This window comes from Manduca sexta, chromosome 25, assembly GCF_014839805.1.
Source record: "Manduca sexta isolate Smith_Timp_Sample1 chromosome 25, JHU_Msex_v1.0, whole genome shotgun sequence".
In the NCBI taxonomy this organism is placed as follows: domain Eukaryota; kingdom Metazoa; phylum Arthropoda; class Insecta; order Lepidoptera; family Sphingidae; genus Manduca; species Manduca sexta.
The window spans coordinates 14,637,741-14,651,758 of record NC_051139.1 but is presented as its reverse complement, the minus strand read 5'-3'; the positions used below and the strand labels follow the sequence as shown (position 1 = coordinate 14,651,758).

General features: G+C 31.1%; 2 protein-coding genes across 3 annotated transcripts; both read left to right on the top strand.

Moving 5' to 3' along the window:
• The first annotated feature begins 2,139 nt into the window (after positions 1 to 2,139).
• LOC119190631 (GPI mannosyltransferase 4-like) lies at positions 2,140 to 7,829 on the top strand. The gene is given in 6 exon segments (XM_037442939.1): positions 2,140 to 2,645; positions 3,900 to 4,839; positions 5,126 to 5,502; positions 5,505 to 5,522; positions 5,525 to 5,695; positions 5,698 to 7,829. Coding segments are annotated over 6 exon segments (1,932 nt in total). The 5' UTR covers positions 2,140 to 2,479; the 3' UTR covers positions 5,958 to 7,829.
• A 929-nt stretch (positions 7,830 to 8,758) lies between these two features.
• Positions 8,759 to 11,881, top strand: LOC119190639 (protein RRNAD1-like). Of its 2 annotated transcripts, none has more exons than XR_005113041.1 (4): positions 8,759 to 8,835; positions 9,026 to 9,440; positions 9,656 to 9,766; positions 10,048 to 10,192. XR_005113041.1 is itself a non-coding variant. In XM_037442971.1 (4 exons), the coding sequence occupies exons 1-4, from the start codon at positions 9,427 to 9,429 to the stop codon at positions 11,807 to 11,809; spliced, it is 393 nt and encodes a 130-aa protein (XP_037298868.1). In that variant the 5' UTR covers positions 9,132 to 9,426; the 3' UTR covers positions 11,810 to 11,881. The 2 variants fall into 2 exon arrangements, 1 of the variants encoding a protein (XP_037298868.1); XM_037442971.1 differs by lacking the exon at positions 8,759 to 8,835 and adding an exon at positions 11,733 to 11,881 and having other exon boundaries at positions 9,132 to 9,440; positions 10,048 to 10,238.
• Positions 11,882 to 14,018: the final 2,137 nt, after the last annotated feature.

The window sequence follows — 14,018 nt, the reverse complement described above, 5'->3', positions numbered from 1 at the left end:
AATTTATTTAAAATATTAATTTAGCGAATGATTTTTTTTATTGTTACTAATTTCTAAAAGTATTTTTTATTATTTAATTATTTTGCATAAAAAAGTTCACGCGACACGTTCAGGTTTGACCATCGTATATTTTCATCTTCGTCGTAATTACTAATGTTTGACGCATTTTAAAACAAACTATTACCATGAAAAAAGTCTGAGCTTAACATATTATATTACAAATCTTGAAGTATTTGCATAGCTATGAGTTGTTTATGTTTATAGTTGATATTTAAAGATTGTCATTGGGCTCGACATAGTGATAAATTCATTATGTATTTATTTTTTTACTAAGTATTGTTCGCGGCACGAGAAAAAAATCTTATACCTTGATTTATAATATGAAAACTGAGTAAAAAAATAACTGTTGTGGCTTATAGCCAAATGCAACGCATTAACCTTTGTACTTTAGTGTAAATATGTATAGAAACATTGTGTATTTATTTTGAATAAACGTTCATGATAATGAATAGAATATTTATTTTAAATTGTATTTATGTTTACAGTAGACCTAATTCGATGACTATTCAGCATGACTAAAGATTGTCTTCTAATCTTTTGATAATTACTTTACTAATATGTATTACGAAGTTTTTTTTGGCTATGCATTTTATAGACAGTAACTTAAAGAGTACAGTATACTTTTATTTACATCATAGTTTAAAAGTAGGTACTCATTTAATTCCTTCATGGTAAATTAGTGTGTTAGCTATTGTATTATAACAATGTAGTTCTTCTAAGTTATCTGTGACTACAATTTAACTGAATAATGTGTTACTTATTTTACCTTATCCATGTCTTCGGCCAGTATGCGTTGAAAATTTTATTGTCTTATGTATCAATATCCAGAAATTTTCAATTTACAATATTATGTTATATAGTATCTCTAAACTTTTTGGTTTATTATATTAGTTTACCGGATCATTATCGTGTTGATTTATGCTCGACGCACAAATTGTAAAGTATTTGTAATTCCCCATATAATGACATTTTAACACGCGCAATCGTAGATTGAATTTAAATTTGGCTTTTTAGAGGCTACCCGTACCTGTTACTGACTCATTATTTTGTCCTGAAGTATAAAAAACTTCATTTAATGGGAAATATAAAACCTTACCAACATTACCTTTGCAGCAAGATTTTGTGCTGATTCTACTGTCGGTCCATTTTAAATCTATTATAGCGCGTTACCCATGGAATAATAATTTAACTATATTTAAAAGGTATTAATAAGTTTTTTCTCACGATAAAGCATCTTCATTCATACAATGTATACGGCAATCGAGCGTGCCAAATTGTAAAATGCTCATAATAAGGTTGAAATAATATCAGAAACAAATCAATAAACAATAACATCCTAGACTGTATTTTATTTCGGACTAGCTGACCCGACAGACGTTGTCCCGTCTTAACTATGAATTTTCAGCGCGCATTCTGTCAATCGTTAAAATTAACTTTTCTTAAATTTTCTAACGTTCCGCTCAATTTACTTAATTTTTTCTTTCATAAGATCCTTCTCCTGACAATAACAAACACAATTTTTTTTTTTTGAGAAATTGGTTCAGCCGTTCACGTGTAATGGCGTGACCATGGGAAATAGGGATTCGTTTTATATATATATATATATATATAGATTAACTTAATATTTTATTGACATTTCTTTTATTACTTAACCTATGCTAATAGGACACAAAAGGACTCCCCATCGGTTATAGACGAAGAAAACAAGATTAATAATTTAACATGAAAATATACTTTTGGGTTCAATTGCATACAACGTTCTTAAAAAACACCGTAAAGTTATGCGGTGCCTACAGAACAGGTGCCACTCGCGCAAGTATTGTAAAAGAAATGGTCACCATACCTTATCGAGAGTAAAGTAGCGATATGGCGTTTTTCCCGCGCGAAAAAGAAAATCATTGGCATGTAAATATTATACACATTGAAAAAACTATTAAACACATTTCTTAGAGTAGATGCAATTCGTTACTTAAACTAAATCGCAAATTAGTTATCATGCAGTCCTAAAAATGTCCCGTCAATCGGCATATGATAATGGGTATAAAATATATACTTTTTATTTTATTATATCCTCGTTAAAGTATAAGCAAAAAAAGTCTATAAATGCGACAGGCTTCGAAACGTCGGCAGAAAATTAATTTTATTTCCATTCGCGTGATCATAAGAAATCATTATTTGAAAAAAAAAACATCATGGATAAACCCTAATAGCACATAGGTTTTCAATAAATGTCCTGCGTAATTTATATTTTATCGTCCCACTAGTTTTGTTGACCTCCAGCGTTAAAAATCGAAATGTCAATTGCTACTGTCAAACGAAAGTGTCAAAAACAAAACAACACGATGTTGTGAACCAAAGAAAATACTGCTTTCTAATTCCAAATTCAAATTTATCTACCGTGTAAGATTGAAATAGTGCCATGTTTCTAAAAACTGACATACTAAAGGCGATTTCATTCAGAAATCCCGTAAGACTTCCGTTGTCGTACTGGCTGCTAGTAGGAATAAGATTTGTGCTAACTATTCTGCCGCAGCGCGGATATATACATCCAGATGAGTTTTTCCAAAATGTGGAGGTCATGGCAGGTAAAAACAATATTTTTACAATGATATCTGTATCTGAGATAGGCAATATTCCCGAGTATTTTAACTAAGAATCATCGATCTATTTTATGACCCCTGATGAGACAGGGGCGAATTTGGAGCATTTTCTATATGTGGTACGATTTTAATAACGCACTCCAATATTTTAATTACTACTGATATTAGAAAAGTTAATAATAAAGTTTTTTTAAGTATAAGGTGTTTTCATCCTTAGCATGGAACTTAGATTCCTTCATAGAATGAAATCACAGCTTGAGTAACTTGTCAATAGGTGATAAAAGATTAGTTTTTTATACAGTAATATGTATAAACTAATATTTGTTTACATCTCAAACTATCTTGTGTAAACTGTCATGTGTAGTGATAAGATTACCTGGTCAAACAAATTTGAATTGTTGTTGACAAATGCTATTAACACGGATAAGATATTTTTTAGAAAATAGTTTGCGACTATTTTGACAATGTAATTAGAATATTTAACAAATTTAAGGACACAGGAGAATAAAATTATAATATAAATATTTCATTTCCTTTTATAAGAAATATCAAGTAGCTATAGTGCTACATTATTCTAATCATAGTTGTGAGAAAATAAATAAACAAAAGTAAAACTATTCATCTTTTTGAATGGCAATAAAACATTATGAAGACACATTTTGGAGCTTATTCATAAAAAATAATAATATAAATCTAAACAGTTCTACAAGTACTACAAACTACCGAAATGTTGGAAGGACCAGAATGCCCATGTATTAAAAAGAAAACTAAAAATACATCTTGAAGAGAAAGCATACTACAGTATATCCGAATTTTTAATGGATAAAATTTAATGTATCTTTGACAATACTGTATAGAACTGGATTTATTCTTATTTATATTATTTTAATGTATAAATACAATTAATATTACTTGACATTTTTCTAATTTTATATAATTCTAGTGTGTTTGACATGTAGGTAACTATATATTACAACAAACTTATATTGAATTGTAATTAAAGATTAACAAAAACAAAAATTTGTACGCCATAAAGGCCAAACATGACAGATCATTTTATATATAAGTATAATACTGTACAACTTGCATGCTTTGTGTGTATACTCATGTTTAACAAATAAAGAATCTTGAAATCTTGAAAAATCTTGAAGGGTTCTGTCATAGCTTGATGGTGTTTAATATTTATTTATTTTTTTATTTATCTATTTTTTAATTAATCATATATGGGTATTTTTTCAGGTGACATCCTTACTGTTGATGTGGCTAGAACATGGGAGTTCAACCCAAATTTTCCTATTAGGAATATATTTGTCCCAAAGATGATATTTGGTCCACCACTACATCTCATAAGACTCGCAAACCCATTCATAAAACACTATTTAAATATAGATCTCAGAACACCATACTATCTTCTTGTTATACCACGAGTATTTATCTGCCTATTATCTCTTATCAATGACTACTGTTTATACAGAATTTGTGTATTATATGGTCAAAATTTCAGAAACAGACTGACTATATTTGCAAGTTCATACATAGTCCTAGTGTACTGCTGCAGAAGCTTTTCAAATGCATTTGAAATGATTTTCTTCTCAATTCTCTTATACTTAGTGGCCAAGTGCATGTTCAAATCAGACAATGTAATATACCATAGTGAATTTTTAAAAGAAAAATATAAGGCAGCTACAAATGCCGTTGACAAAGTAAAGATTTTTAAACTGAGCACTCATTTACCAGCTCATTCGTTCAATCATGTAATGTTAATATCTGCTGTGGTAGTTATAGGAATATTTAACCGTCCAACATTCGCTGGTTTCGCGTTCCCGCCTGTTTTTTTCTGGTTGCAGCGAGGTTTAGGGTCTAAGATTGTTGGGTTTAAGGATTTTCATTATAGAATACTATTGTTCATATTAAGTGGTGCGCCTATTGCGCTGTTGCTAATATTAATTGACTCTGGGTACTATGGGTACCTCACTATGGCTGATATTGAGTCATTAAAGATATCCTGGGACAATTGGGTTGTGACTCCATTGAATTTCCTGAGATATAACACTGATACGAAGAATTTGACGGAGCATGGTCTGCATCCACGGTGGCTTCACCTAGCGGTTAACGTGCCGCTGCTCTTCAATGTTCTGGGAGTGCTGGCTCTTATAACACTGTCCATCAATATGTACAGGTTAGTAATGGTTTGGTTACTAACGGCTATCGAGCTGCCTTCCAGTTCGCGTAGTCTATATACCAAGTGATGTATGCCTGTAGACTTGTAATATTAACCTGATGTTTAATAGTAGTATACTTGTTACTATCTGATTAATTAATGTAAATGGAGCTAATTTTATGCGAGCTAATTTCATGACAGGATTCGCACACTACCTGCTTAGTAACTCGTACTGTGTTAATAAACCTTATTTTCTGCTAGTCACCACTAGGGACAAGTCCTTAAAATTAATATCGTATTTCAGGTTCATCCGAGGCCAGTACAAAAAACTCCCGCGAATCCAGAGCATCACTGGTCTAATGCTGTTCTCCCTGATCATTCCAGTGGCGTTACTGTCGCTCTTCCCCCACCAGGAGCCGAGGTTTATAATACCCGTCCTAGTTCCCCTCGTCTACCTCTACGGGAATCATCTCCACCCTAACGAAAGCGACGCGCCAAGCACAAGAAAACTTAAAGTAATGTTAAAAAGCATGTGGTATATCCTCAACATACTATTCTCAATTTTCTACGGATTCATTCATCAGGGAGGCATATATCCTCTGGCGAATAGCCTGCATCGAGAAATTAAGGCAAATTATGGTATGCACACCCATGTTATTATAACACACAGCTATAGTCTGCCAAGAGTATAGTATGGAAAGATAAAAGACGGGACACAAATATAGATTAGTCCCCACCACTTTTATGCATAGATTTGGATCCCTCCCAGTTAAAGATCTTTTAGTGAAGATAGACAAAGACCTTTCTAATGCTGAAAGTTTGTTACATAAAAATAAAAAGCCGTACAGATTTTATGTAGCGAGTCCTTGCTCTTTAGAAAAGAAATTCGTTCTGAAGCCAGTAAATACGGTAACTTCGATTTGGTCGAAGATTTTTCGTTCTACCCGCATTTCTGTTCGGAAGCGTTACCTAGTTTTCCGAGTAATCGTGATCAGTTTTGTGTGGCTAATGATATTTTTAATAAAAATGAGTCTCATGCAATAGATCTGAATTTGTTTGATAGATTCCTATGCTTTTTAAAAAGGTTTTGCCTTAAGTTGTATAGAGTACATAGCTTTACATCTTACAACCGCTAAGTGCGCAGCTATTTCTACATAAGCAGTTATATTTTGTTTTGCTCTTTAGTGTTTAGTTTAATTCTGGAGGTTTTTTTAAATGATAGATGCCAGATAGTGAAAAGGAGCGACGATATATTGGGCCTCTGATTATAATCGAGTATTTGGCATATATACTATAATTGTGAATCACACATTGAAATTTTTAACAACTGATTAAAATGACTTATATATTTTTAAATTATTTAGCAACCATACATGCTCTAAGTTGCAAAATGATAGTTATTTAGTTGGATAATAATACATGTAATATTAAATCAGTTATATTTATCATTTATTATATGTACAGATTTCGTTATAGGCTTTAATTTTATCTAAATGTAAAAGACAATATACACGTCACACTGATTTTTTTATATCCATCTAAACAATCATGGTAATTATTCTTTATCTTATTAATTTTAAGACTTCAAAGTTAAATTACGATTTTCCATAGACGCTTCACAAGAAACAACGCTCGTAACAATGGCTTGTGTGTGATTTTACTAAGCATTTATATAAGCATAAATAGTATCAAAATGAGAATGTTTTCGATCCCGAAACTAGCGCTTATGTTTAGATTTGGACTTTAACTCAAAATTATTGCAGTACTAAGTACTGCGGTACGAATAATTATGAGTATACTACATACTTATGTATATGGATAACATATGCCAATGGTATAATAAAACGTAAATATTATCTGGAACTAATTTTAAAAGATAATTAAGTAAGTAGTAAGTGCTATTGAATAAAAGACAGTTTCAAATATATTACTTATGCTACATTGTGACCTTTTTAGATAGATAAAACTAACGTAAGACAAAATATACTTTATGGTGATATTCACAACTTTTAACCCAAATGTTACAATGCTTGGCAAATATTATGTAGGTACCTATGTGATATCAATGAATCATTTCCAAGACTTTTTTGTACATTTACTTATTTTTAAGTATGACTTTGTTTAATTATTAAATTTTATTTCTGTGCTCAAAATGTATAAATCTTTTATGTATTGGTGATTTTATATTCTGTTATAAGATACTTATCTCATTAATGATTTTTAAATGTTCATTATTTGATAAGCATTTTTTGTTCTAACAGGTACAAGAGAAAATATTATTCTGACTAGTGAAGTGTACCATTTTAAATCTTATTAGGTACTAAAATATAATAAATCAGAAATAAAATATTCCATATTATGTTGCTAATGCGCAATACTTTACTACTTTGTCACTGAGGCATTTTATTTATTGTAGGTTGTTCTTCATTTTAAAGACATTTATATAAGTGTCATATTTGTCTAAATACCTATTTACAATAATATAAGTACTTATTAAGTATATTTCCCAAAGCCGGCCCTGGAAAAGATGATGACTTTATTTTTGAATAAGAAAACCATACGAATGGCAGGTAAAATATGTGATGTAAAAAAAATTAAAACTATTATTACGTGGCATTGATTAATTACAGTTATCATTTTTCGTGCACGTTTAATTCGATTTATTCGTACTACAACTTGTCTCGGGGCTGGTTTATGTTGCGCTGCATAGTATAACATAGCATAACACTGAAAAGATTTTTTAATGTAAATGATAAAACCGAATGCTTTGGGGCCTTATAAAAAATTGTGGGTAGCAAAATATTTTGTTATATTAATGTATTTGTGTATTTTCTTTACGTCAGGCGTTTTTATATGTTGAATGAATCAAATTTTGAATGTAATTTTAGACTTTATAATTTGATTATATTCCAGCTGTCTAGTCCTCTATACTTGCTCCACGTAAGCTTTTAATATCTTGTGATTAACTACATTCTTAATTTTGTTGAAAATAAAATAAATATACCATACATGTGTTTATTTTCTTCCTACTTTAGAAGACGGTAAATAATCAAACAGCCGAGGGGCATTCCTAAGTCTGTTCAAGTCGTATACACAGGTCTCAGAACACAGCTGATCGAAACGTCAAGATCAAATTGACAAAATATGACATTTAAATTTAAACTGACACTGTCAAAATTCAAAACACGTGGTCACAAAGGTATTTATAAAGTTTAATTAAAACAAAAACTCTGAATTAAAAGTATCGTGCAGGCGGTAAAACTAAAACAGCATGTATTCACAAAACAAGCTGTGAAAAATTACATAAATAACTCTTTAAAAGTCAGTTCTAAAATGTACGAGTGGCTGTTAGATCTATATGTTTTGGTGAGTTTTTCTATCCATAATTTATATTCAATTATTTTGTTTATGACTATAATTAACAATATATAGCTATGCATCATAAAATGTAGAAATAAATCAAGCTCTGAAAAATAAATCAGGGGAATTGTCTGTTGTAATAAATATAATAATGCATTGTTCTTTCATTTACGAAAAGCAAAATAACAGAATATTATTTAACAAACTATGGTCAACAGGGAAAAGTTACCTTCATCATGGCAAGAAAACTTTGACAACTTGGATCCGCAAGAATTAGGAAAAATTCTGTCTGGAAAGCCATCAAATCATGTATTTCCTCTATCGTTTCTCGCTTTAATAAATTCAGTAAAGGCTTTCAACATACCTAGAAATAGTAACTACAAAATGACACCAGACAGTGAATGTACTAACACAGATACATGTAAAAGTCATCCAAGGCTAAAAAATCTATTTTTGAAACATGTAAAATTAAAAAAAAGACATGAGATAAGCTTAATGGCAGATGTAGTTACAAATATTGCGAAAAGAAACAGATTGTAATGCTGTGATAGATTTTGGATGCTGGTGTGGGACATCTAGTGGGATGCTTGCTTATAAACATGATGTATATGCAGCTGGGATTGAGAGCCAGGGCATGCTGACCGAAGAGGCTAGGTCAGTACCATTGGTATGTATATAATAAAATTAAATGTTTTAAAGTACATTAATTTTTAATAAAAAACTAGGAAAACAACTTTTGATTTCTATAATATTTGCAATGTTGTATTAAATTTAACACTGGTCAATCATAATCATTGTATTCTAAAACATAAGATAAAAATATATTCAAATAACTTTTTTTCAGAAAACTTGACTTAGAATTGGAATATACAGCCAGCAAGCATCTTTCGAAAGAAGCAGTTATGAAACTGATCCGTCCAACACATTTTAATGTTACCCTGTCATGCCACGACCAGTTATGTCACTTACCCCTTGCCAGCACAATGGAAAACTATGGACTTATCGGTCTACACCCGTGTGGAAACTTAGGTCCTCTGTTGCTAAGGCATTTTACTGCTTATGAACATGTCAAGTTTATTTGTCTAGTTGGTTGTTGTTTTATGAAGTTGACATGTGAAGGAGAAAACTGTGGGTATCCAGTGAGTGAATATGTCAGGGGAATGGACCATGGCCTTTCCTATGTAAGCCGAGAGATAGCTTGTCATGCTATTGAGGTATATGCTGAAAGGCTGATGAAGGGCAATTATGAAGATCTCAAGGTGAATATTTATATTTAGTTGCTGTTAAAGCATGGTAGTTATATAAATTCCTATTAATTGTACAAGCATTCTAATTGCCATAGGAATGTGTTTTACTGAAATATCGTTACAGTATTTCAAATTTTTTTGATTTATTTTATAGCCAGCATTTAAGAACTAACACATATTAAGCATAGTAATATTTTTTTTAAATAGAATGAAAACACAATTTCCAGGTTCATGCATACAGGGCCGCACTTGAGAAGAATCCTTGGTACATATGACCCACAACTAAAACATTCTCCTGTCAGGAGCGTCAAGCACTCAGACACAATGACTTTTGAGAAGTAAGCTATGTTAAATTTTTACATTTGTGTGCTTGCAGAATAATGTACTTAACTTTGTCATGTTCCACAAGTGAGGAACCTAATTTATATGAGAGCATATGATTTTATTTCCAGTAAAATTAATTTACGGTTCGTAGACTTCTATTAAGCTTGAGTGTTATCTAATTTGTCGAAAGATGGTCTTAATTATGTAACCATTATTGAATCACTAAAAACCTTTATGAAATCTAAACCATGAAGCGACCAGGTTTTTGTATATCATAAAATACTTTATATTTCAGGTACTGCACATTAGCTGTTGAGAAATTAAACATGCCAATGTTGTTGACACCTGAGGCTCTGTCTTGCGGCGCCTCTGACCTGGAGCAGTGGCGTCGAGTGGTCACGGTGGTGTACACACTACGGCTAGCTGTCGCGCCGTTAGTCGAGACATTGATATTACTTGACAGGGTCCTGTATGTTTTAGAACAAGGTAAATGTATTTTTAATGTAGAATTTGTAGTGCTCATTTGTAATGTTTTTTGGATATGTAAAATCTTGTCCGTTGCCATGATGATGAAACTTTAAAAATATTAAGAATTGTAGGAAGTAAATGTTTCAGTTTAATTAGTCACTCCAAAATTGGTCACTAGTATACCTGTTATGTTAAATTATTTTTTTGTTTTTAGTAGTTTATGAAGGATACATTTTTTGTTAATTTTTTTTTCATAATATTTATAATAACAAGTTTATGTTATAACGCTTTATTTATAAAGACAAAATAAAATACACAGACATTCAACATTTAGGTACACATAAATATATCTTGTATTTACATACAACAGTGTTTGACTAGAAACATCAATTTATGCTAATACTTATTTAATTCTAAGCAATTTGGCACTTTACAATACACATCTTAAGACAATACACATTTTAAGAATAGTGATATAATGGTTATAATATAAAGTTAATTCCTCATTTGCGATGTACCCTGTTGACTAGAAAAGACCATTCGTAATATTTAACCTTCTGGTGGATTATGGTCCCCCTTAATTCCAAGTTGGGGTATATTTCCCAACATCACTATTCTTAAGATAGAATTCGTCTTAAACTACGTTTAGGAGTAGTAATAATTGTTCATAGGAATTGTGTCAGATTTGGCCTTGCGCCATGATATGATTAGGCTTTTATTTCATAGGATATAAAGATAGGGGGCCCCATTCCATCCATGGGGTCAAATCCGTCTTTTTGCTATCACGGACATTCTAATCGAAGGACAACTATCTTAGGTGGTTTAAGTAAATATGGGAGTTTTCGGTGCTTTTATCTAGACAGAATAAGACGCCCTGACCTTATTTGAAAAAAGACAATATATCAATTTAATTTCTTTTTAGTACTATTGTATGTTTTAAATATGTGATGGGGTACCTCAAAATCATATTACAACAGTGTGACTAAAATGTGTAGGGATAAAATAAATGTACCTTTTAGTATCAACCATAAAAAATATTTCAAATAAAAAAGCGTTTTTATACCTTAGAAGATAGAATTAATTTGATCAAATAGGTTCTAACTAGAATATATTTTAGGGAAGAGACATTATGTAAATATTTATATTAAAAGGAAGTAGATAGGTATAATATTATGGTTTTCGAAATAGGTTGATAATTATTATAAACAATGTGTAGTATTTTTTAAAAATTATTATAAATGGGAATTTATTTTACAATGACCTAAATGCATATTTGAATTTATAGGATAATTCATTTTAAAGACATTATTTAAATGGGATACAACATGAATATTAAAATATAACTTAAACTGATCTCAAGTGAAATATATATTATTAGGTCACATTGAAAGTTTGATAGATATTTTAAGACATTTTCTATTTAATACCGCACAGAATTAACTTAAATCTTTAAACTATTATGTAATATAATAAATGTATGTGAGGATTATTCTAATTTATTTTACTTTTCAGGTCTGTCTTGTGAAATTCGTCCGGTGTTTGATCCAAAATTGTCGCCAAGAAATCATATTATTATAGCGAGAAGATGATTGTGGCTAAATGTGCTGTGCTTTGTAAATAATGCATTTGGTGATCCTTAATAAATTATTTTCATACTATAAGTGATTTACATAATTACATAAATACTCCTTGCTTCGTTAGTATTTATTTAGAATAAGGATTTTATGAATATCATTTAATAAATTAATATTCTAGAAAGTTTTATCGAACGGCTATGTTTGATTTCGTTATGTTGGAATCATTAGAAAATAGTCGATATTGGGCACTGAAGTATCTACCCCATTGTTGCTCATTCCGAGCCTTGCAATTTTCTATTCAAAGAACATAATTATCTTTTACAAATAATTTGCCAAGCTGAAACGATAGATATATGTCCCTACAATTTTCGAATTTGTAAAATCTATACGACCATTCCGTACTAGGCCAGCGTGTAAGAATAAAGCAAGTCATCTCGATAAAGGCCCGTGCCCAATGTCAGAGTACATAATACATTGTACTACACGTAGTTATCATTATTAAACACTTATTTACTACGACTTATTAAAAATGCAGTTGAATCACAGTGCAGCTTTAATGACATTTTGCAGACGTATTAATTTCCAGAACTACCTACAATATAATGAGAGTAACGTATTATAAACTTTACTGGCACTTAAAATTATAATACTTTTTGAACTATACCTACAATTGATATTGACAACATCGAATTATCCTAGAGATATTTATACATATAAATGCTTTCACGTGTTCGTGCGATCAGGTGCGTATAATAAAAGTTTTTACGGTGATTTCTGTACAGTTTAGGGAAGGGTATTTTTATATTACCTTTTTAAAAACTACCAATTAAAGTGGTCTTGTGCAATCTGAGGATAGGAACAAAAATTAATAAATTACTTAAAAATCTAAGCCAGGGGCCGTAGCCAAATTCAATTCTACAATCGTCAATGTTATGACGTTAGCCTATGTCATTCCATAAATATTGTATGGAATGACATAGGCTAGCGATACGCTAAGACATTTTTGTTTTTATAAGCGCTAACGATTGTAGAAAGCCATCTTGGTTACGGCCATATTCGTATTTAGTCCGGCTACAATCTACATATTGTAGAAGGCGAAGGAAAACATCGTGAGAAAACCTGTATATCTGAGAAGTTCTCTACAGGACTTTGGTGGGTGAGTGCAGTCTACCAACCCGCACTAGGCTAACGTGGCGGACTAAGGCCTCATCCTTCAAAGTAGTAGAGGAAGCCCGTGCTCAGCAGTCGTACAGTATAAAATACGGGGCTGATATTATAATTATTTATTATTATACGAGTATACTATAGATAAAGAAATAAATAAAAATGCAAAGTATTGAAGTTACCCCATAGTTTCTAGGTTCTACTGTAAATGGGGTATAGTTAAAAAACCTACATAATCTGTAAATTGGGGTTAATTTAACAATACTTGGGGTAATTATTGAACCCAATTTGGCTGTTAATATATCTGTGCTTCAAATACTTTTTTTTTTAAATATGCACATACTTAATACTGGCCACTAAATACACTCAACAGTCAGATATATTAACAAAGAAGTGATTAAACTGATATATCTACAAGTCATGGATCTTGAGTCTATCTACAAAAGGCTTCGGCCACATCTATACCAAAAATATATATTTGTGTAGCACAGAAACATTTATTTCAGTGCAGGAATGGCGATGCCCATTGTACCGTAATCGACTCTGCATTACGGAGGGTGTTGCAATACAAAAAATATTTGTATCATACTGACTGATGGATCTAATATTTATAAGAAATTAAAGTTCAACTATACGACATAAAGGAACATGTTAGATCACACTTCAGTTTGTGAGTTCTCTGATAGTTTTGGACTAGGTACCTAAGACTTATGATAAAATTAACGATAGATCAATATAATTTTATTAGAATATCCTTACAATACTATTATAAAGTCAATTCCATTAACAAAATAGAGCAATTGGTATATTACCATTCCGAAGGTTCTTTTCTTCCTTAAAAGCATTTTATTTCGTAATGATGCCCTTTGAAAAGAAGCATTCCCATTTCATTCCAAATTTATTACTTACAATCGATTGAAGCCTATATGATTTAGGTCTTAATCGGTGTCAATGTCATAAACGTGGACCTTCATTTCTATTTAAATGCACTCTGCTAATAATAACTCAATTTACTCCAAACCAGTTGCTCAATACAACGGGTAAAGCCGGGTGTTCA

Bases quoted from the DNA above. Each gene is read 5' to 3' on its own strand.
- LOC119190639 (XM_037442971.1), top strand. The intron at 9,767-10,047 runs GTAAGCTATGTT...TTTATATTTCAG, and splicing joins GACACAATGACTTTTGAGAA to GTACTGCACATTAGCTGTTG. The intron at 10,239-11,732 runs GTAAATGTATTT...TTTACTTTTCAG, and splicing joins CCTGTATGTTTTAGAACAAG to GTCTGTCTTGTGAAATTCGT.